This window comes from Tauraco erythrolophus, chromosome 10 (assembly GCF_009769465.1).
Source record: "Tauraco erythrolophus isolate bTauEry1 chromosome 10, bTauEry1.pri, whole genome shotgun sequence".
Taxonomy (NCBI): domain Eukaryota; kingdom Metazoa; phylum Chordata; class Aves; order Musophagiformes; family Musophagidae; genus Tauraco; species Tauraco erythrolophus.
This window is the reverse complement of record NC_141474.1, coordinates 14,692,588-14,715,124: the sequence shown is the minus strand read 5'-3', so window position 1 is coordinate 14,715,124 and position 22,537 is coordinate 14,692,588. Positions and strand designations below refer to the sequence as shown.

At 38.1% G+C, this 22,537-nt stretch overlaps 1 protein-coding gene across 1 annotated transcript in view; it reads left to right on the top strand.

The window, feature by feature from the left end:
* Positions 1 to 2,800: 2,800 nt before the first annotated feature.
* PALMD (palmdelphin) overlaps positions 2,801 to 22,537 on the top strand; it is a 30,997-nt gene continuing 11,260 nt past the window's right edge. Inside the window, exons 1-3 of the mRNA XM_009986428.2 lie at positions 2,801 to 2,845; positions 8,250 to 8,330; positions 13,771 to 13,901. Coding sequence (XP_009984730.2) covers positions 2,801 to 2,845; positions 8,250 to 8,330; positions 13,771 to 13,901 — 257 coding nt within the window. The remainder of the gene's footprint in view (positions 2,846 to 8,249; positions 8,331 to 13,770; positions 13,902 to 22,537) is intronic.

The following is a 22,537-nucleotide window of genomic DNA, read 5'->3' as shown; positions in this document are numbered from 1 at the left end:
AGTGGTTTTACCTCTAGATTTTGGTTCAGAATATCACACTTTTCTAAATTCCCACTCACTTCTCCGTAAGATTTCGTAATGCAACTGTTTCACTTTGTGCTTTAGATTCTTATTATTACTCCTACATTAGGTAACCAGTGCAAAATGGAAATGAACAAAGGAAGAAATGAAGCCAAAAAAAATCCAACCTGCATGACCGACCATGTGATACAACAAACATTTTCTACATAACTCAGAGAATCTGTTCTACCAAAAGAAAAACATATAGTTGCCAGTTACAGAAACACAGGCTAACACATTAGTCTTCCAAAATCCTTTTTTGTTATTATTATTATTTTTCCTTTAAAATTGCAGAATAGTTAGATGATTTCCTCTGGATATATTTCTGGCAGGCAAGTTCTGAAAAACCTTGTTCCAAGAATCTTGCAGACTGAAAACACAGCTCTTCAGATTCACTGATCTAACTTATAACACTGTAGATACTCCCGTTTGTGAAGCAGGCTTAAGGGGCAGACAAAATGACAGCTGGTCTATTTCTTCTCTTGCACATAAATCCCATTTAGAATAGGATTAAGAAAACTGGAAAACAATCTATTGACTGAACAACAAATACTGCCTAGCGAGGGGATATATATGATTTAAACAATTTAAAAGTCTTGAAGCGGGCTTTAAATACTTTCTTAACAATGGTTATTTTAAAAAGGAAGTAACATTTTAGAAACCATTTTCAGGTTACTTCAGGTTACTGGAGTATAAAGTTAGGAAAATATTTTAGACCACAAAAATTCGAAGCAATGTAGTCCCATTGGTATTTCAAGTTCAAATTAAAATAAATCTCATTTCTCCACCCATTATAAATGGGATTCCATTCTCATCAGAGTACATATTCTGGCCCAAAACAGACTTCCTTATTTCTCACGTAATCATGTGCTGCTTTAAATATTTTCAAACATTTTGAAATCCACATGTGCACTTAAATTTTAAGATGAACTTCACAGAAGACATGAAATAAGTTTGTGGTTTTTTTTTTTAAAGATACGATAAGGCAGGCTATACTAACTTAAGAAAGATTAAACAGAAAGACTGTCTCTCTATTGGCTTCTACAGCCAATATATTTAATTCAGTGGAGTGGTTGAACTTACTCTCAAATCCATAAACTGAACATATTTAAATCCCCATGTAATCTGTCTCTTGATATACGTCCATACACTTGCCTTTGAACTTCACATTTGCTTTTATGTGGTATTTTTTTTTAATTTTGGGTGCTGACCAAATGAGGCATATATTAATATTTAAAAATAAAAATCTTCACTGGAGAATAAAACACGAGGTCTTTGCAAGTTTGAACAAAATCTCAAGGTGGATCACAGTATAAACAAAACATCAATGCATCTTTAATACCAGCGTGGAGGGGGATAGTCTGCTTGTGGATACGGACGAGCGATGACATACTAGAAAGGTGGAAATTGAAATTAAATAGATTCATATTGAACTATGAGGATGTAACTTCACCATCAAGTGTTCTACTCTGTAACATCTTACAATTTGCTAGTAATGAGCCTGATTTGTCACCAAGATTCAAGTCGCTGTACTGACACGTAAAGTAAAACTCCTCACCAAATCCTGCTGAGTTTAGTCATCTCCATGAATTAGCAGGAAAACACCCAAACATGCTGGCTGACTCTCCTGTTGGTGTCCTTACAAAGACTTAAGTTACATGATCCTGAGGGTAACAAAGGGATTCCAGATTCACATTACATTTTTATGCTGTTTGAATTCAGCTTTAACTTGCTTAGCATTTTTTCCACAACTGGATTTTACTAGAGGCAGTTCCACTTGTTTTGCAAGTTTCCTAGATTAGTTTTGGAAGGCTGACTCCCTCTCATGTAATTGGAAAGGTCAAAATGTACACTATCCCTTAAGGAGCATAATGCTGTTTTCAGCAGAAGTCCACAGCAAAAAACCTTCAAGTCAGCTGAATGGAAATCCAGTGTGAGAGCTGCTAGCATTTTAGACTCATCTTTGTAACACTGAAATGATGATCCTGAAATCCTTACTTAGACAAAGCTTCCCCTGAGTCCTAGATAGCTGACCAGTAATTGCACAGATTAACACTTGCATTCAATGACAGACCTGATTGCTTAAAGTTTATTTTACTTTATGTAAGCAGTTCTAAAACATTCTCTTCCAGCTATGAATACAGCTTCTCTAACAATTTCATCTAGGAAACTAAGTTAAAACTGCCATCTAAGAAAAAACCTCATGCTATCTACAGTGCTAACACTACAACAGGTTAAAACACACAAGTGAAATAAAGTCTTGTAAGAAATAGGAATATTTAATAAGTTTAAAATATCTGTTTATCTCCAGAAGCATACACAAAGGGAAGAAAGAGAAATAGGAGCATAATAAAAGTTTACTTCTACCATGGTCCTGGAAGATTCCGTTTTGGGCATTTAACAGTTAAAGAAGCAATGGCACACTAACTGAGCACGTTAAAACAAAGAGTTGGCAGCTTCTGAAGGAAAAGGGCTTGTGCTCCACTGTTCCAACTTGTCAGTCAACTCATGCCAGCACTTTCCACGTCTGCCTCTTCTACACACCCTCATTACATGTGTCTGTCTGGACTGATCTGCTCATCTATTCAGAGACTCTCCTGACAAGTCAAAAATTCTGCCTTTTCTCTGCTCTGGAATTGGATCAAATCACCTCGGCTTTTTTTGTAGCCCTACCAGGAGGCTTTTTGCTTATGGTCTCATTCTGTTTTCCTTCACTACTTGTTTGTTTTTGATTTCTAGAATGGAGGAAGCCGAATTGCGGAAAGAAAGATTCCAGGCCATAACAGTAAGTGCTCGTAGTTATAACTCACTATTTAAAAAAAAAAAAAAGCAGCTTAGAAGTAGTATTGTGTTAATAAGCTACTGTATGTTTTCTGAAGGATGATTTATACCAGTACAGAAAAAGAAAGAGATTTAAGTCTGCTTGAAATCATTCCTTTTTAATTCTGGTTTATAAGCTAGTGCTTTAAGACAGTAAAGTGGCCTGGACTGACTTTATTATGGGTTATATTGCACTTTCAAATTAAATTCAAAGCGGTGAAAGTATGTGTGCAAATCACTACTGGATGGTCTAAAATACATATTACTATCATCACAACTGAATGTTTGCCTGAAGGACAGCAGGTCAAAAGGCAGCTGGAGAATTCCAGAACGAATCAATTTTCCCATTTCATGACAAAACTGAGAGATGAAAGATTTTTGAGTTTGCACTGTGGAATTAAATACAATTTCTGAATTATTGATGATCCATTGTAAATATTGCTGTCTGAAAATTAAACAAGGATTAAGAAAATTCCTACCTGTCGGTTTTCAGAGAAAGAGGGAAAAAAAAAAAAGGACTCAGTGAAGTTTATACTGAAGACATTAGAAAATGTTTTCAGTTTCTCTTCTAAAGGGGAAATCTGATTCAAAAGATTTACTGTGTTCTAAAGGAACTACTGAGTTACTTTTTAAAGGAATAATGGAATATAACCTGATGTAACAAAAATGGCTGAACCCAAGTTCTCCTCTGATTTAATTTCCACTGAAACTTATCAGTTACAAAAGAAAAATCGACACAAAATTTGGCCCTTTGGTATGAAAGGAAAACTGCAGAAGGATCACTCACTGTCACAGGCAATATTTCAAAACAAATAATGGGAAAAAAGGTATTTTTCACACTCTTTGATAGATTCGTTATGAAACAAACACTACTGGCTGAATAAATGATGGGCAGAGTTAAAAAATCCTAATTGGAACCAAAATAAATGTAAGAAGGCATAATTGGAAATCTACCGAAGTTGAACAGGTTGGTTTTTAGTTTGACACTTGATAAAAGCCAACAGGCCCATCACTTACTTGAGACCTGACTCAAGCCCACAATAAAGTAAATTTGAAATGTTTTAGAAGTTTTAGAGAACATTTGTTTGTTTAACTGTAAAGGTGTTTGAACCAGGCTCATAACCTGGACTTTGTCTCTAGCATATGGGCTCAAAAGATATGAAATGTTTTGGCACTCCAGAGAAGTCTGGACCTCCCAATGTTTTATACTTCCTGCTATCCAGCTGGAGGAATGGGGCAGCACGCTTGCTTGATGAGGACTCCTATGAACATACTAGGGTTAGCGTCCCCCGGCTGCATCTTTGCCTCCACACAAATACTGGAGAAGTGTTTTTTAAGATCTTGCATTACAGGAAATAAGAAATCATATTCGGTTCTGGCCATGACTTCATGTATTACACTTGCTGCATAAAGGAACTATTTTCTCGCTACTTTCATCAATTGAGAGCATTTAACTGAAACACTCAAGTGTGTTTGTTATAACACACCGTAGAAATAAAGGAGCCTAAATAAGGTGAAGTTATCACTACATTTAAGAATCTGCAGTACAAGTTGTCTAAGAAAACAAAATGTTACAATTACTTAAGTAGTTACCCCATGGCTCTGGGAAGGTTTAGTCCCAAGTAACATACCAGGGAATTTCAAGTGCTTCCTGCAAGACTTGTGTTGTAAAGGATCTAACAGAGGAGACAGCAAGTGGGGCTCAGAGCAATACACAACCACACTTGCACTAAAACCTGGTTGGTTTCTGTTGTTAAATGCCTGGCTCCATAGAGCCATAGGGTTTCCAAAGTCTTTTTCATGTCTTCTCTAAGAAGCAAAGCAAAAAGGAAAACCCTGTTGTTGTGGTGGTTATTAGCATTACTACCACCAGTTTAAGATTTTGATGATCCCACTGCTCTGAAACAAATCGTTTTTCTCTGTTATGTAGCTTGCACCTGCTGCTGGTGTATATAGAATATAACAAGGAAAAAATCAAATGCATCCATTTTGTTGAGAGAGACTGTCATATCTTAAAATACAAGTGCTTTAGCGTTTGCTGCTGAGACAAAGTAGTTAAAGAGGAACCTGAGGCTTAAACCTTTCCCATCAAATCCTCCATTTTATAGGAAAACAAAAATGATAGAAGATTTGAATGTGATTAAAGACTTGAATTATGACATTTCTGCAGTCTCATGCCATCAGACTAGTGTCCATACCTCCAGATGAGACCCCTCAATAACCAGCATTATCCTCTGGAAAATTATATGGAAAAAAAAAATACATCAGCTAAAATATTAGCTGCTCCATGGGCTTTGACAGTACATAGCATCTGCCATGGGACAAAGCAGACCAACATTGGCACTGCTGTGGAATGCTGACACAACCTAATGGACTTGGCACACAAGATACCTATGAAGACTGCTCCATAGATGTGTCTCCCTTCGTTTCAGACAGATCCAGTTTAGGACACAATTCTCGACTCTAAAAAGCCAGGAAGGAGTCCTACACGTTTCAGTAGGAGTGAAAATTAGGATAAAGGCTCAAGTCTCACCTTGCACTGATGCACAACAGAGAGAAAGGGATGAAAGTGCTCTTTCATAAAAACCAACTCTTACCCACATTGACAAGACCTTTGTAAGAGAGGATTAAAGGACTTCTGCGAGCAACCTGATTATCTACAGGGGCAGAATATGAAGTTTAGTAGAAGTATGGATCCCTTAGCTATCTAGGAATAAACATTTATTCCATTAGATATATAGTCAAAGCTTTGTAGAGCAAGACATGATTTGCAGACAAAGCATAGCAGAGTACACTGTAGGAAGTGTCCTAACAGGTTTCAAAAATTCTTCTGGCAACACAAGATTCAAAAAGGTTCCTCATACTTCTTCCTTGAATTTAGCTTCTGGCATTAGACCTTCAGTTTTCTTTGACTAGATATATAAAGAACAATCTATATCAACCTATTTACTGTGGATAATTGCATAATGGATGTTTATTACCAACCAGTGAAATTAAAACATGCTAGAACACCAAATGACACAAGTAGAAAACTTTAAGAGAAAAAACATCAGATGCAAAAGAAATACAAACCTCTACCAAAAGAAACAGGCAAAAGTTCACTATTGAATAGGTTCCTTATTACACAGTTATTTTAAAATGCAGTTATTTGTGTCTTTGCACTCTGATTTCTTTCTGCACAGTATTTTTGTGTATCGCTTCTCATTTCAGGCTGCCCAAACTCTTAGCACACATCTCCACTGGTACAAAAAGAACATTTAAATTGACTTAGAACATTTTTAATAGCATAAACCAAGTAAAACTTTGTTCTCTGACTAAAAATCTTATCCAGAACTTCACTAAAGAGAAAAAGCGGTTTCCTTAAGAATTGTAACAATCTGCAAACACAAGCTCTTCTCACACTTTGCTCATCTAATAAGTTAAAGACCATTTATACAATGAGATCAGGAATATTTCCTGGTTAAAAGACGTGAAAGTCAAAGACCAGATTTCTATGTCTCCAAAATGAGGACTGGTTGAGTAAAATCCAGCATAGCAGTTCCTGGATAAAGTCTCTAAAAGTGGACATTGCAGAAAAAATTACATATTGTAGCGATGCTAAGTCAGTAGTTTCATTAACTCTATTAAAGAGCATTAGCAAAACTAAAAACCACTACAGAGATGAAGGTAGCATGTATCTTGAGACAAGATCCCTACCTGCTCTGTTTGGTGTATTAAAGACGCAGACTAACACCATCAAGGAAAAACTGTAAAGTACAGATGGTGTTTATAGATAGCTACTGCACTTTACAGACTGGAAGAGGTCACTGGCACTCATTCACCTACTTGAGCCCAGCATACCATCAGTTGTGCTTGGCCAGCCTGTAGTCCTGCCCTAGATCTCCACAAGGCTAGGTGGTTTCTTCTACTTCCTATCCTTCAACAAAGAATAGCCTATGGCCCCACTGCTAATCGCTATTTTCCAGTAACAGTGAAGTGATTCAGCCAAACACATTGCCACTCTTCCTGTTTCCAAATCCCAGATCCTAGGCAAACAGTGGAGAACAACTCCCAGCCTTATGCCCAGCACTTCCTTACAGACTTTTTACGTTCCTTACACACAGCTAGTTCCTCAGGTGGGTTGAAAGGGCAAGTCTTTTCCTATGATTGTGAAGTACTTAACTCCTTCCTAAACCATATTTGTCTGAAAACAGACTCTGTTAAACCAAAAAAAAAAAAAACCAAAACACAAACCAAGAAACCAAACCAAAAAACCTAACAAAAAACCCACAACAACAACCAATCAACAAATCGGTAATCTGTTCTAATTGAAAGGAAAGGAGGATTAGCCTCCAAGTCAGCAAACACTTCGGCACAGGACAACAGATGATGGAATTTACTTCCCTAAAACATATCCAAAAAATGAGTGTAGAAGTTGCCATATCCAATAACAGGATTTTAAAGCATTAAGGATGACCAAGAGAATAGCCTATTAATACAGCTTTTAAGAGTAAAAGTTCACTTCCTTTGACATGATTTCTTTCCTGCTGGCTGCTGGGACACAAAGGACTAAATCAGTGTTTGGTCTCATATAGAGGAGCTACAAGTATACTATTCCAACACAAGAGGCTCAAGTGTTGCCAGCATTCAGAGACTGTTCACTCATTTCCTTTTTTCTATAATCCATAGCAAAAAGGATGAAGGTGGCACTATGACAGACCAGTACTACTTGAGGTTTTTCCTTCCAAAGTTCAGCAGCCATGAAAACAGCCTTTGCACATTTTTTTTTTTTAAATTGAGAGGTAACAACAACATATATGAAGCATACTACATTTCTCTGTGTTCATCTTTACCACTATTCAACTAATGAAATAAATTTCTTTGTCTTCATTTATTCCTGTTTATTTCAGCTATTAGCCACAAGATACACAAGCTCAGTGCTGGATTTCCCAACAGCCCATTTCATTTAGTGATGTATCACAGCAGCATAGTGTAGACCATACAGACTCTTTCCTCTCCTTAATGATGTGTAGGCTGCCTTAGGAATTTTGGTCAGGACACATTTGTAACATCTTTTTGCATGTACAATTGTGCTCAAATGTTATTTCTTCCTGTTTTCTTCCCTTACCTTTCCCAACAGTAAGTTATTTTTAATTTGGATCAACTCTGCTTTGTGGTCATTAACGCGTTTAAACATACTTCAGAGAAAGAGTAAATGAAACCATAACTGCATAAGACACATGAGCTGTTGCTGCTGAGAATTATGCACTGCCTGAGCTAAGGCTTTATTTGCATGGATTGATTTCACCCTACTGAACAACACTTAAACAATTTTTGTTAACAACAAGTAATTTCTCTAAACAAAGTTTTATTGTTTTCTTAATGTGTAGGACAAAAGAAAACTGCAAGAAGAAATTACGCAGAAACGTCTAAAAGTGGAAGAGGGAAAAATGAAACACCAACATTTAAAGGTAAGTGAAGTGTTGGATTTATGTAACCAAAGATAGCCTGAAGTCATTCAGCATGAATAAAGGTGTTGGATTTTGGAATGCAAATCTTCATGCATTTAAGTCATGCTTTTACTGTCAAATTTTCACAGCTTTTTGGAGTCTTGCCAGGACTCCATTTGACTTTAATAAGCATCACCTTTGAAAAAAAATTACACTGAGGAGCTAATGTTATTTGATCACTTTCATGCCATAAAATGAGATCATAACCAAGAATAACTCACAGCTGAAAATTAAACCTTACATTTCAGACTGGGTGTGTTCACTCCTTAATTCCAAAACAGCAACCTCATTTGGTACAGGGTGCAGCACAATCATGAAATCTAATTGCACTTTTTACCAGGAGGGGGGAAAAAAAAAAAAAAAAAAGTAGCTTATTTTTATTTGGCTATAGCCTTTTGTCAGCTTGTTTAATGACTCTTTGGTAAAATAATGCTGTTGCTTTGCATATTTAAAAAAAAAAAGCATAAATACTGCAAATATTGTCCTGAAACATAGCCTGGTGAACTCAGCATTACAAAGTTGAAACTACCAAGAAACCAAAGATCCATCTCTGCAGACACTTGAAATTCCAGCGATTTCTACCCAACACCACCATTCTATAAATGTCTATTGCAATTTGGCAGTACATGTCATTTAGGGAGATGAGACAAAAATCTATGCTTCTAGAAATATGCAAGACTTGGTATTTTACATACCCTTTTAATTATGTGAGAGGATAAACAGTTTCAACAAAGCTATGTTGAATGTGATACCAGGAGCATGGCGTGTCTCCTTGAGCAAATGTGGGAGAAGCATATTTAAAACAGACTCCTCTTCACAATAGACACCTGATCCTGGGTTTCATCCACCTCCTTCTTTTGCATCAAGCCAAAAACATGAGAAGTTACAATAAACTAGTTCACTGGGCCAGGCAAGCCAATGCAAAAGTCACGCATGCTGAGATTTTATTGGAAAGTAGTGACCATAAGGACAGGCTTTCCAATTGTGTAATACCTAAAAGAAAGGAGAATATCTTTGCAAGTCCTGTAGCTAATGAGCAAAGTGTTTTCTTCCATCTTAGTACACGCCTACATGTACTAAGTTTCCTACACACAAGTTTCCATGCCTATAAATTCAGAATGACTCTTTTACCCTTCTTTTAAGAAGGATAAACTGATCTGTTCTAGATGATCGGCTAATCCTCATGACTGCTGCATGCAGAGTCCTAAGGCAGTTTCCTTACAGATTTAGCACATGCCTTCAACTAACGTTAATAGGTATAATGGAGCTAAAAAGTTAAGGAAAAAAAACTCATCTTGCACTCATTCTGAGGATGTTTTATAGAATTTCACAGAAACTAAAATACTCCTGGAAAAATATTACTGAAATGCTCTTCCTTTGGAAGAGGACAGAGGATGTGATTTGTTTGCGTGTTTTATGAGAAGTCATACAGATATCGTACAGAAAAGTTGTTAAATTAAAATCAATCACATTGCCTATGAGGCAAATCAAGGATCTGTAGAGGAAATTATTGACTTGGCAAAGAAGGATCAAGCATATATTTAAATATATATATATATGGTGTATAAATACACGCGTATCATTAGCTATTTGGAGCACCCAAAACAGAGACTACTTTTTCCAACCAAGTACTGAGACAAGCACCTAATATCAGATGCAACATCACTATATGAACATCCTCTGCTTGATGCCCTAGAAGCCTTATCCTTTCAAAAAACATTTATGCTTCGGACTAATTCAGATATTTCAGTGGAGTCAAACAACACAAGAATCTAGTGCAGAAATCACTTTAAAACAGATTTAGACTTCTAAAATGTTTAGGCACTTCAGTACATTTTGTTGAGGGCTCGTTTCCCTGGTGAGTCAGGTTGATGTCACTCATTTATACTCCTACCAGTTGTGCATGGTGAAATCTAGAGCTCCACAACCTGTTCAACATAACTCGCACCTGTCCCTTAGGAAACTATTGCAGGTTAATAAATCTCACTGTCATATAGATGTTCCTGTTAGCTGGATACCACTATCCCGTTCCTCGTTTTGTCCTTCATTCCTGTTTATAACCTTTAGTAACAGGTTTATTAAAAGGTGGGGGTTTTATTTTGTAGATTTTTGGGGTTTTGGTTGTTTAGTTTCTAGGGCTTTTTTGGAGGTGCTTTTTTGTTTTGTTGGGTTGGTGGTTGTTGTTTGGTTTTTTTTTTAAAAAAAAAAGCTTCCTTTCTGTAAATAGGAATCTCTACTCCAGCTTCCCAATGACTTTGTTTGCTGTCCCCAAGCTAAGTTCTTACTAGAAGGAGACAGATGAGGTATCATAACAGGTCTTAGTTATCCAGTAGAACTATACTGGAGAAGAAATATTTATTCCCTACAAGTTTGCCTCTACCACATGAAGTAGAAGACATGCAAGCAGACACCCCCGTGTGGAGTGTGGACAGGGCTTCATTGAACTGCAAGGGGTAATGGGGGCTGCTAGTGAGAGTACAAAAGAAATTTCATCCTCAAGTAATTCTAGATGCATCTGCAACTGATTCTTCCTCCTACTTGAAATCCTTCTAAGGCAACAAGGGACAAGATCAGACAGAGTTGCTTGAAAAGCATGATAAGCTCTGATTTGCATGTACTTTGCAAAAGCTTTTTGAGTTTAGCTTAAGTCTTGGCTTCTGATATGCCTTAACTCCATTAGTGTTACCTTGTAGGTGCTGGTCACACACCTTCTTATTTCAGGAGTTAACAGCGTTGAACTACATTTTCTGTGAAAACTGCAAAAATTATTTATGCCTCCCCCATACTTATGCCATAAGGTGAACTGCCATACCACTAGGAGAGCAAGACCCATAAACTCAAAACACCTGTGCCTTCCAGCAAAGGGTGAATCTTTCAGTTAGTCCAGCCTTGTTAAGGATTACAGCAGAGTTCTACCTGGAGCACGTATAGGACGTCATTCACACAATTTGCAGAATATTGTCACAGTACTCCTGATGTGACCATGCACTACAAAAGGACGAGATTGCTTTCCAGCACTCTGACCTTTCCCAGGGTCTTATCACATCACAATGTATAAGCATCCCTTTCCCTTAACACACTGAGCCTAATGCAAAATGAATGCTCTTTCATGTAAGTGCTGTAAACACATGCACAACGTGGTACTGAGCAAGAGACACTTTACGGTGGAAGGAAATGCTGGACAGCCTCAAAGCAGCTGCTCTGGACTGGCTTGTGCCGATGCCTCAGTGGAGCAGCCTTGAAACTGTCTGTTGTTCCAAACTACACAATGTGTCATTTCTTCAAAAGTGGCTAATTGAATTATAAAAAGATTACATGGCATTTAGTTGGGAGCAGCAGCAAACTATTCTAGGAAAAGGCAAAAATAACACTATTGTGTTATGCCTGTATTTAGGGAGTTTGTTTTCCTAGGCCTAACCCTATATGGACACATACAATTCTCACAAAGAATTACAGATTTATTTTTGGAGACAGCAATGCTAGACTAATTCAGTTCCAGCCAGGATTAAAATCTCACTTTTCTAGGAGCCCTGTTTATCATTAAACAGCCTGACTGAAAGGGAATTAATAACTGTGTTCCCTCCAACTTGAGAAAATAATATTTTCTGGTCAGTAAGTTATGTCAATGCCAGACTACAAGCCTCTACCAGATGAGGTAAAACCATTCTATTAAAATCTGCATTTATTTCATTTGAGCCTAAGTCACAACTGCCAGTAAGTGATGCCAAGTGGTCCTACAGCCAGAGTCTGGGCTCAGGACATCCGTCTTGAACAGCCCTTGTTTCCCACAGATTTCCTAGGATCCAGTGTTGAGAGAGAGAATACTGTTCCTGCAGGGCTAAGGCAACTGTAAACATTGCTCCTACGTTCAAGGGTGGGGGGTTGGGGGGGGCGGGGATGGTGGTGGAATTCCTACATGAATCCTCCTCCACCAATTGGGCCTCAGTAATAAGCTCATGCAAAATATACAGTAAAGTGTAGGAAGCAACAGTTTAAGTGACTCAACACACAGGATGCAGGCAGGTATTCCAACAGCTGCTGCAAGCAGCACTGAGGTTAACGCAGCCTTCTCACCAGCGCTGGGCACACCTCTGCCTCAAAGCAGCAGTAGTCAAAATCCAATTTAATATTCATCCGCATCCTACAATTAATGAAACTACATAGGCAAAAAAAAAACAACGAAAAGCAACATGAAAATCAGACAGCTCAAGGAATCTAAATTACAAATGGAAAATCCATGGTTAGTTAAAAGTCTTATGTGTGTGCTTTCTTTTCCAGCTGATAGAGTATTTCTAAGGAGCCCTGGCCCCCACTTCTTCCCCAAGCAGCAACTGGATTTATATTCCTGAGTTAGACTGAAGTAAAGACTCCAATAGACTGGAGTAAAAAGAACGCCAGAAAGTTTGCATGGTTTACAACCTCTAGCCTGCAAATAGGACCTTATCTCCTTTAACTTTTTTTTTTTTTTAGACCAGGAATATTTTAGAGCGCTCTGATGACTTTCAGATGCCACCTTTCATATTGTAAAGCAGCTGTAGGAAGCAATCAGTGAGTACAGGCATATTTTTCAAATTTTGAAGAGACAGCTGAGAGATCCACTCACCTGTACGCATGCAATACACACATTTATAAGCCACTACTGTACAGAAAGACCTCCACCAGGAACTAAACAGGTCAGGACTTAATTATGTAAGCCCTGGATCGCCCCTACAACAGCGGTTCTAAATACATAGCAGGTCTGCTGAAATACTAACCAGACATCAGTAACCCATGCTCCACCTTTCCAGTCCCACTCTTACTCCACGCATCCTCATCAGATGAAATACGAGTTCACTACCATAATTACCCAAATTCATTGTAAACTCCAGAGATAGCATTACATTACTAACTCCCCAGAGATCTTTTCCTCTCTCTTTTTTTTTTTTTTTTTTTTACAGAAACTTTTCACCTTTTATACCCCTTCTCAGAATTTATGCAATGCCACGACCCCAGAAATCAGAGCTAATGAAATAAAACTATAGCACTTCTCGCTGGGGCTTTTTGCAAAAGTCTAACATGTACGCTTTGATACAACTGTTTTGCTTTATTAGGACAAACACACCACTGGATCCATTTACAAATATTAACCTGTTACAGGCAGCAACTGACATCCTCTACATATTTGTTGGGTGAACTAATAAAACAGGACATTGTTCTTAATGAGTTTGGTTTTAGGTCAAATCTCAAAACACAAGTTTTTTTAGTGTTTCTCTTTCAGTGGCACACACCGCTGTCAGGTTGCCTTATGCTAGAATCAGCGTAAGAATGTAGATCACACCCATGGCATCAAGACAAATATAGTAAATGATTGAATAGCCTAACTTTTGAAGTACACTTACTTGTCTGTATTTTTCCCCATCAGAAAAAGGCATTGCGAGAAAAATGGCTCTTGGATGGCCTTAGTTCTCTCACTCCAAAAGAGCAAGAAGAAATGCAAAAGCAGAATCGGGAGGACCAACAACGGACTCGTGAGCTGGAACAAGACATTTTCAGGTAAGGTAGTACTCCCGCCCTTCTGTCTGCGTTAAAATCGTCCCTTCTTAAAAGTCCTATCTTATTTTGTAAAAGATTAAAATGTCACCCAAGGCTACACATATGCAGTTTGATACACAGCATAAAGCAATCTTTTTATATTTTCTGGTCAGCTAGAATTAGGGAATACACACTGCAAGCTTCTATACTATCAATATCACTTTCGTGCTATACTCAATAGATGTAAGCCACCGTATTTGAGTTTTGCTCCAAGATAGCAATTGTTTAACCAGAATTTCAAAATAGGAGTAAACAGTTTTAGAAGTTCTTCGGTTTCACTAGGTCCTGCACAGCCTTTAATACCCAACTTCTACTACAACGCAGCACTTCAGAACAGTACAAGCTGCCTAGCCCCATTGGTATCACTTGCCTTATTTTCACTTATCTTAGATGCTATTTCGTCCTCAGTTTACTCCCAGAAGCCTGTTATAGCAAAGGCCTTTTTCTACCTTTTATTAGAGATATTCCTGCAATCCAGATGTGCCTAGTGCCTCTCTACCATGCACAGCTAACATCAAACTGCATAGACAGTCTCACATAAGACTCCTTTATTTACTGTGGACGTGATTCTGGTTGCTTATTAGCTGCAGTTAGCCTTTCCCAAGTACCACAGGACTCTGTACACAATCAGCTCCTTCCTTGTGTCTAGGCATACTGACTGGTACTACCCATTAGCACCCACAGAAAACATGGAGTGTTGCTGTTTCTTCAGATTCTAAGAAGTTTCATCATGCTTTTTTGAGGCTTCTTCCTCTATTTCAGTTCAACAGCATCTTCCTCTACGCTCTCCTCTTCCTCCACTATACTCCTATACACACTCTTTTGGCAAAGTTTTCACCAAGGTTACCTCCTCTGGTTATCTCCCACCCACTTCTCTCTTTACTCCATCTCTCTGACACAAACAGTTCTCTTGGCTGACAGGCAGCAGCCTAGTGCTAGTTTATCCTATAATTATGCTGACTTCTCGCCTGAAAGCACTTATCTCAACAGAACAGCTTTTCACGCACCTCTGTGGAATTCTTTGTTGCAGTGGTAGGAGGTAGACAGTGTGCTCTAAAAACATCCCAGCAGGCTGTGATTATGAAGACATGCAAGAGGGATCCCTACAACTGTGTAGTTACCAGGAGGGAGAGTTGTATGGGGAAGGACTGGCTCAGAAGCAATAGGGAAGCTGCACTGAACAGGTAGCTCCCTGACAGCCCAGTGGAAGTTCAGCCTTTCTTCAAGCACTGGGATAATAGACTAGATTTTCAAAGTCCTGTGGAGTTTGAGTAAGAGCTGTCTCCTTTACGCCCTAAGAAATATGGTGATGGGAGATCTTTAAAACTACTTCTTTTTCCCTTTTTTTTTTGGTTGTATTTTTTTAAGTCCCAGAACCAGGCAAGAACTGGATTTGCTGTGTGGCTATGACATAACCTACATCTATACCATTTCCAGTTCATTTGAAAACACTCAAGTAAAGAACAAGCAATGTTATTATAGTGGAGGTCTGTGAATGTCTGTGCCACTAAAAAGGAAAGCTACTGAACACTTGACATACCAACTGCCCTAAAAACAGTGAACTATTTCAGCAGGAAGTGCACTGTATCGCCAGCATCTAAATCTAGTCTATCACCTAATAGCATACCTTGAAGGTGCTCTGCATCTGAATCACTGTAATTGAGCTATCTCACAGCAACACTGGTAGCAGGTCCCTCCTGTCCTAACCCTGGGAAGACTTGGAATGCAGGATTAGGACTTAAAACCTTCCTACAATACTAGTTTAGAGATTTTAGGAAATATGGCTGGTTATTCACAAATGTAACTTTATGTCTCACAGAATCCTGGGTTTGTAACTACAGTTGTAGCGTCTTTTGATAACATTTTTGTAATTATTGTCCTGAATTTGTTGTCAGCTCAGTGGCCTTAATTTTTATTTCCTCAGAAACCCAAACTGAATACACACAGTGAGCTTTACTTCTCTGAATATTGCCATATAAACTTTTTTTTTTAGCGTGACTAGAATTTATCGCTATTACAAATAGTAAAACAGTAATCCAACTGGAGCTTCAAACCTGAAAAGCTCCTTTAATTCATGTAGGTAAAATAGCATCACAAAGGAGCATTCCTTCTGCTTTAATTCTAGGTTGGATCCAAAAGATAAGGGGTTATACATTTTAAAGTTTATCTGAACTAGAGGCTTCCAGGTCTTTTAAAAGATGCCCATAGGCATTTAAAGGAAGATTTCTAAATACATTTGTGCTTTAAGGAAAGAGAAATGAAAGTGTCAAACCCATCCCTTGCCTCTCAATTGTTTCTTAAATCGTAACATCTCAGCCCGTCTCTATTTTTTGATAACTACAAGGAATGGATGCAGATAAACTGTGAATGGGAAGACTGCACAATTAGTACTGCATCACATGACCAGAAGCACACATATTACACCAAACAAGGCAGAGGTTCCTCAGCTCATACACTTAATGCATGCCTAAGCCTGTACCAGCCTAACTACAGAAATGTGCCTGTTACCTTCCCACTGGAATTTCTGCTAGAATTTGTTAACATTCAGCATGTATCAAAAAAAAAAAAAAAATCTAAAAAAAATTCTAAAAAAATTTTAGAATTCTTTTCCCACGTAGGTGGGATGCAGGGATGACAGGTTTGTTTTGTTGTATTGGTTTTGGGTTTGGTTGGGGTTTGGTTTTGTTGGGTTTTTTTGTTTGTTTTGTGGGGTTTTTTTTTAATAGTTTCTATTTATATGCCTTCATTTAGGACAAAAGTATCAGGTACGAAATCTTTTCCTACATAGCTCCAGATCCAGTTAATTAAAAGCACAGTAACATTTGTATATCTACATGGCTGATATCCTGACCATAAACCAACAATTTCAATGCTGATGAAAATGAAATTAAATAAATTTACTTGCAACACCACAGTGGAAAAAAAATGCAATAAATGTTTGATTATAGTTGCTAGCCTTTCTCCTCTTATTAAAAATATTATTCTTTTTCCAAGAATATAAAGCTATTTGGTTTACTACACTTGCTTAGCAAAACCTATGAATGGTTCCTCTCTTATTTTTCTATATATGCTGCTATTTCATGGCAATCGATTTCTTTCAGGGTGAACTAAGTATTTCCAGAGCCATTTGTTGTTAATACCAGTGTTACCAACTAACTTTTCCTGTCTCTGACCTTCTGGGAAGCTCCACCAAATTGCTTCCTCTTTAAAATTATTCCTACTTCTTGACGTATATCTGAAATACTTCAGATTTCTTTGTAGTGAAATGAATCAGACAAATTACATCAGCGTGAAATGAAAAGATTAACTGACAAAGAAAGTGTAACACAAAATAACACAGTCTTCACTCTTACAATAACAACTTCACAGGTATAATGCATCTTAGAAATTAAAATCAGTATAGAAATGCTCCTAATTACATTCCTGAGCCACGCTGAGTTAAGAGGACATAATTCCCCATTGCTAAAGTTCTAAAGACAGTTTAGAGGTTTGCAAGGCCTTGATATCAAAAGAAATATTTTCATTACTGAAATACTTACTCTCATAACCAAACAATCTACACATCTTGGAGTCTTTAGCAGCTTTTATCTTCACGATACACACAGGACTCAGACAAGGACATTTGATTTTACAGATAGAGAACAGAGGCAGAACAACATACCTGGAGTCATGTGGGAACTTCTCTCTGAACTAGGAATTTAAGCACGTTTATTCACCTAGAGTATCTTTTGCTGTAATTTATACTTGCTGACACTTTGCAATAGCTGTCTAGCAAAAGCCTCTAGAAAAACATCCATGCTGACTTCTGGATATTCATAGAATGGCTTGAGTTGGAAGGGACCTTAAAGATCATCTAGTTCCAGCCCCCCTGCCATGGGCAGGGACACTTTCCACTACACCAGGTTGCTCAAAGCCTCATCCAACCTGGCCTTGAACAACTCCAGGGATGGGGCATCCACAACTCCTCTGGGCAACCTGTTCCAGTGCCTCACCACCCTCATTGTAAAAAATTTCTTCCTTAGATCTAATCAAAATCTCCTCTCTCTCAGTTTAAAGCCATTGCCCCTTGTCCTATCACTACACGCCCTTGTAAAAAGTCCCTCTCCAGCTTTCTTGTAGGCACCTTTTAGGCACTGGAAGACTGCTATAAGATCACCCCTGAGCCTCCTCTTGTCCAGGCTGAGCAGCCCCAACTCTCTCAGCCTGTTTTCATAGGAGAGGTGCTCCAGCCCTCTGATAATCTTCGTGGCCCTCCTCTGGACTCACTCCAACAGCTCCATGTTCTTCTTATGATGGGACCTCAGAGCTGAACACTGTACTCCAGGTGGGGTCTCACGAGAGCAGAGTAGAGGGGCAGAATCACCTCCCTTGACCTGCTGGCCACGCTTCTTTGGATGCAGCCCAGGATACGGTTGGCTTTCTGGACTGCAATCGCACATTGCCAGCTCACGTTGAGCTTCTCATCAACCAGCACCCCCAAGTCCTTCTCCTCAGGGCTGCTCTCAATCCATTCTCTGCCCAGCCTCTTCTTGTGCATGGGATTGCCCCAACTGTATTATTATATTTCGTTTAGACATACTCAGCCCAGTTTGAAACCAGCCAGCAGCGATATAGAAACCTAGCAATATGGAGTTCAGTATGAACAGAGTCCATTAAAAAGCACAAAATATGTACCACACAGTACTTGCACAGTGATTTTCCTATGCCATAGATAGCACCCAAGCTTAACAAGAGCTTGCATGGCTACATATATGTAAAGTGATACCTTTGACCTGCCCTGTAAGTCAAAGATTGTTAAACTGATCATGTAGATACATGTCATGCAGTAGCAGTAAAATATATTATTAAGAAACTCAGTAGAATTCTTTCTTCTGGGCACCTGATTATTGAAGTTCACTTGATTTAGATAGATTCTGTTCACTCTAGATGATTATTCTGTGAGGGTTTTATCAATTAAAAAAAATATTCTGAATCACTTTAAAGACTTTTTGAATACCCTTAGACGAGTCTTTGTTTCTTTCTGCTGAGAGGACAATCGCATTTGTAGGCGGATTATTTCCAGTAGTGGCATGGGCCTTCCATCACCCTCCTAAATGGGACCTCTGTTTTGAAACATTATTTACTTGAGTGTCAAATAGAGCTAGAGTATGTCCGCTAATCAGTTCATATTTGAGCATTTCTTGATAAAAGGGAGAGTTCCATTCTTTATATCAGCAACACAACAGTGAATAGTGAGTGGCCCGAATGACCCTGCAGACAAATAGCTGAATGCTCTAGTTACAGACAAAAACAACATTTACATTATCTGTCCTATTCACCCTCTTTACACGTTAGAAGTTACAGTGAGCCAAGCGAGCCATGTCCTTGGTCAAGGTACCAGCTGAATGAATAAGGAGTCCTATTTTCTCATGTAATTTTCAGCAAATAGCACTCATTCTTGATGGAATTAGTTGCTAAACAACATACTTTGAAATGCACAAACAACATCACAGTTAACTAAGGTCTATTCAATGGTTTGTAATGCGATACATGAAGGCAGGCTAAGGCTAGATGGGCTCCAGAGCTGCTAAAGCATTTGACTCATCTCAAAACATGTGAGGACTTGCTAAACCGCTTTTTCCTCTCAGTCCGGTATTCTCCAGGGTGGTATCCTCCTATTTTCATTCTTAAGCCGTTTATATTTCTTCTGGAGTGGCAGTGGTGCCAACCTCAGCAGATTAGCTGGCAGCCAGCAGCAGTCAGGTACAACTCTGTAGCATTTCTCAATTCGGCTAGTACTTGGCAGAGAAACCTCCAATTTAGTATCTGTCTCAGCTTCTAAGGTTTCTTCTTTCACCCACATCTCCATACTACTTATTTTTCCCTCTCAAATAACGAACACTACTCAAGGACAGAAGGACAAATAGCTAAAGCATTGATTTAATACAGTAGCTATGTCATACTTCCAATTCTCTACAAAACATAGCACTGTCAAAAGACAGTTTCTTACAATCGCTAGTGTAGCTGCTAAACTCTTTCAACACAAACTATGATGTAACTTCATTAAAATGTCACTGATTTAGAAGCTTCTATAGATTTAAACACACCAGAAAGATTCTGGCCTAACTTTTCAACTGCACAAAGCCCAAAGGACTTAGACTTCTTTGAACTATACAGATTGCACCTTTTAAAAGTTTCCTTTCAACAAATTCCAGTGTGCCCACTCACAACATCCTCTGAAATTAAACCATGAAAATCTATGTCTGTATGCAAAAGAGATACTTAAGGTCTAGATCCAATTTTCACTACATGGGTATGAGAATTTTTCCCTAATACTACTGAGCACGGAATCAGTTCTCTTAATTACCATATGAAGTGGGTGTTGGTATGGGTGTGAGAGCATATGTAAACTTAAATAATACTTTTCTTGATCTCCCCAGTAACTATACAGAGTCTTCAATTTATTTGGGTTTGCGTTTTCTCTTTCTCTCTCCCCATCCCTTTTTTTTTTTAAATACCTTTCAGGATTTTCCTCCTCTTCTTCCTTTGTGTCTAGGAGTGTTTAGAGTCCAGACTGAAATAAACTCATAGTAAAAGTTAATGATTCTTCAGTTCGTTATGCTACTGAGAGCTTTTAATGATGAATTTTCGCATTATAATATTGTGATCAAGTCTCACAATATTGCAATCAGTTCTCATATAAACAACATTTTGATATATTAAGCAAATACTATTCTGTAAGAAGTGCAGAAATATGGTACATGGTCATTGCATTAGTTTCTTTTATAGCCCTCCAAGAATATTCATCCCCCTCATTACAAAATTTTTAAAATTTTAGCACTAGAATGAGTACTTTTGAGCAGGGTCCTAAGGGCATCTTTCAGAGCTCAGGTCCAAAGTCTCAACTGCTTTTAAGTATTTTTTTAAGCTTTCACATTCATCCTGAATGTATTTTTCTTGAGAACATATCAGTTCTCAAGTCCGTGATACCTTTGCGTTTCAAAATAGAGGATATTCTCACTAACAGATAAAAGTCCACATAACGTCCTATTAGTGTAGCTCTACAAATCTGAGTTTAAACAGGGCACGAGCCAAGTGTTATTCAGACTCCTCAAGCAGTCACCTAGAGGGAGATAAATCTGGCTTCTCTGCCAGCCTACATTCAACTTTTCTGGTTTGCTTACTTTAATGGGAGAACAGGTTTCTATTATTAATGCTGACTTTGGTGTAATATCGTGGGTCCTACCACGTACTAAAGAATAAATCAAAACATAAACCAGTTTTTTCTACCCAGTGTTATAAGCCATCATTACTCTATTTGTAACTTTGGCTCAGATCATTTAGTTGTAACTCCATTCTGACTGATCGCAGCAACTAGCAATATCAGTTGCAGTTGCCTTAAATCTACAGTCATCAATTTTTGACACGGATTCAAAAACAATGGAAAAATATATTTCACTCAAATATGGAAGATTTTGAAATTTGCTTTTGTTTTTTCCATTAAATTAAAAGAAGTTCTTCCAAAAATTATCCCAAAAAGAAAAGGTAGATGAACCAGGAGACTGAAGCTATATGGCACTCACCTAGAGCATGAGAGATCCAGTTCAAGTAAGTCCTAGTTCAGAGTTAAATCTGGACTTGATTCTAGATCTTCATGGAAAAGTGATTTCCCAAATACCAGGATAATAAGGCAAATTTCTATCTAAAACCCAACAAATATGTGCTTATGCAGAAAGGAACAAGCTTGAAGAGAAAAAGGAAAAAAAAAAAATAGGATACAGGACACCTGCTTAAGTCACCACCTTACTCCCCAGAGAAAAGAATCCTGGATCTTTCTGTCTAGAATTGTTTTGTCAAACATCTTAGGTTAAGAAAATAAAAACTCTAATAAGGAAAAAGATGCCTTAAACATTGTACTCAGCTTTAACATGCAAGAAACCATATAATATACACTTAACATACCACAAAAAGGGGAGGGAGAGCTGTGACCCCTTTTAAATAACGTACAAACCTGCAGCAGAAATCAGTAGCTCAAAAGAAATTTTAACTGCCCAGCTTCAATCTGTGTTTACATAACGATATGTGTTTTTTTAAGAAAATAGCCTATCAGCCAGATCTTAAATAGCAAGATACTTCTGTTTTGCACTTCGTTTTTGCTAAAATCTGACAGAAATAATTCAATTGTTGAATATCCTACTGTCTTGGAGAATATCCAAAGTTACTATATTTGGTATTCATATGAGGTAGGCTTGTAGTCTTTGTAAAACAAAGCTCTCACTGACTAGATCTGGGTACCATCAAGGCTCCTCCTCTAAAAAATAGACCGTTAAAATTTTTTTCTTAGTGTTGGAAATCTCACCTAATCGCATTTAGAAAGCAACTTCTGTCAGTCACACCTATGTGAACTACCCAGTTTTCTCTTCCACATTCATTGGTAATACTTGTGAGGATATTACTCAAGAAAACACTGCCCCTGTTAACCTTCCCAGCTGCTTGTCCTCAGTGTGTTGAGCCAGCATGTCTTTCATGACTGCTGTTCTGCTGAAAACAAATGCTTTCTAGAAACAAGATTTCAGCACTTTTCCCAGAGAATTAAGTACAGAAAATGCCGATGAGTG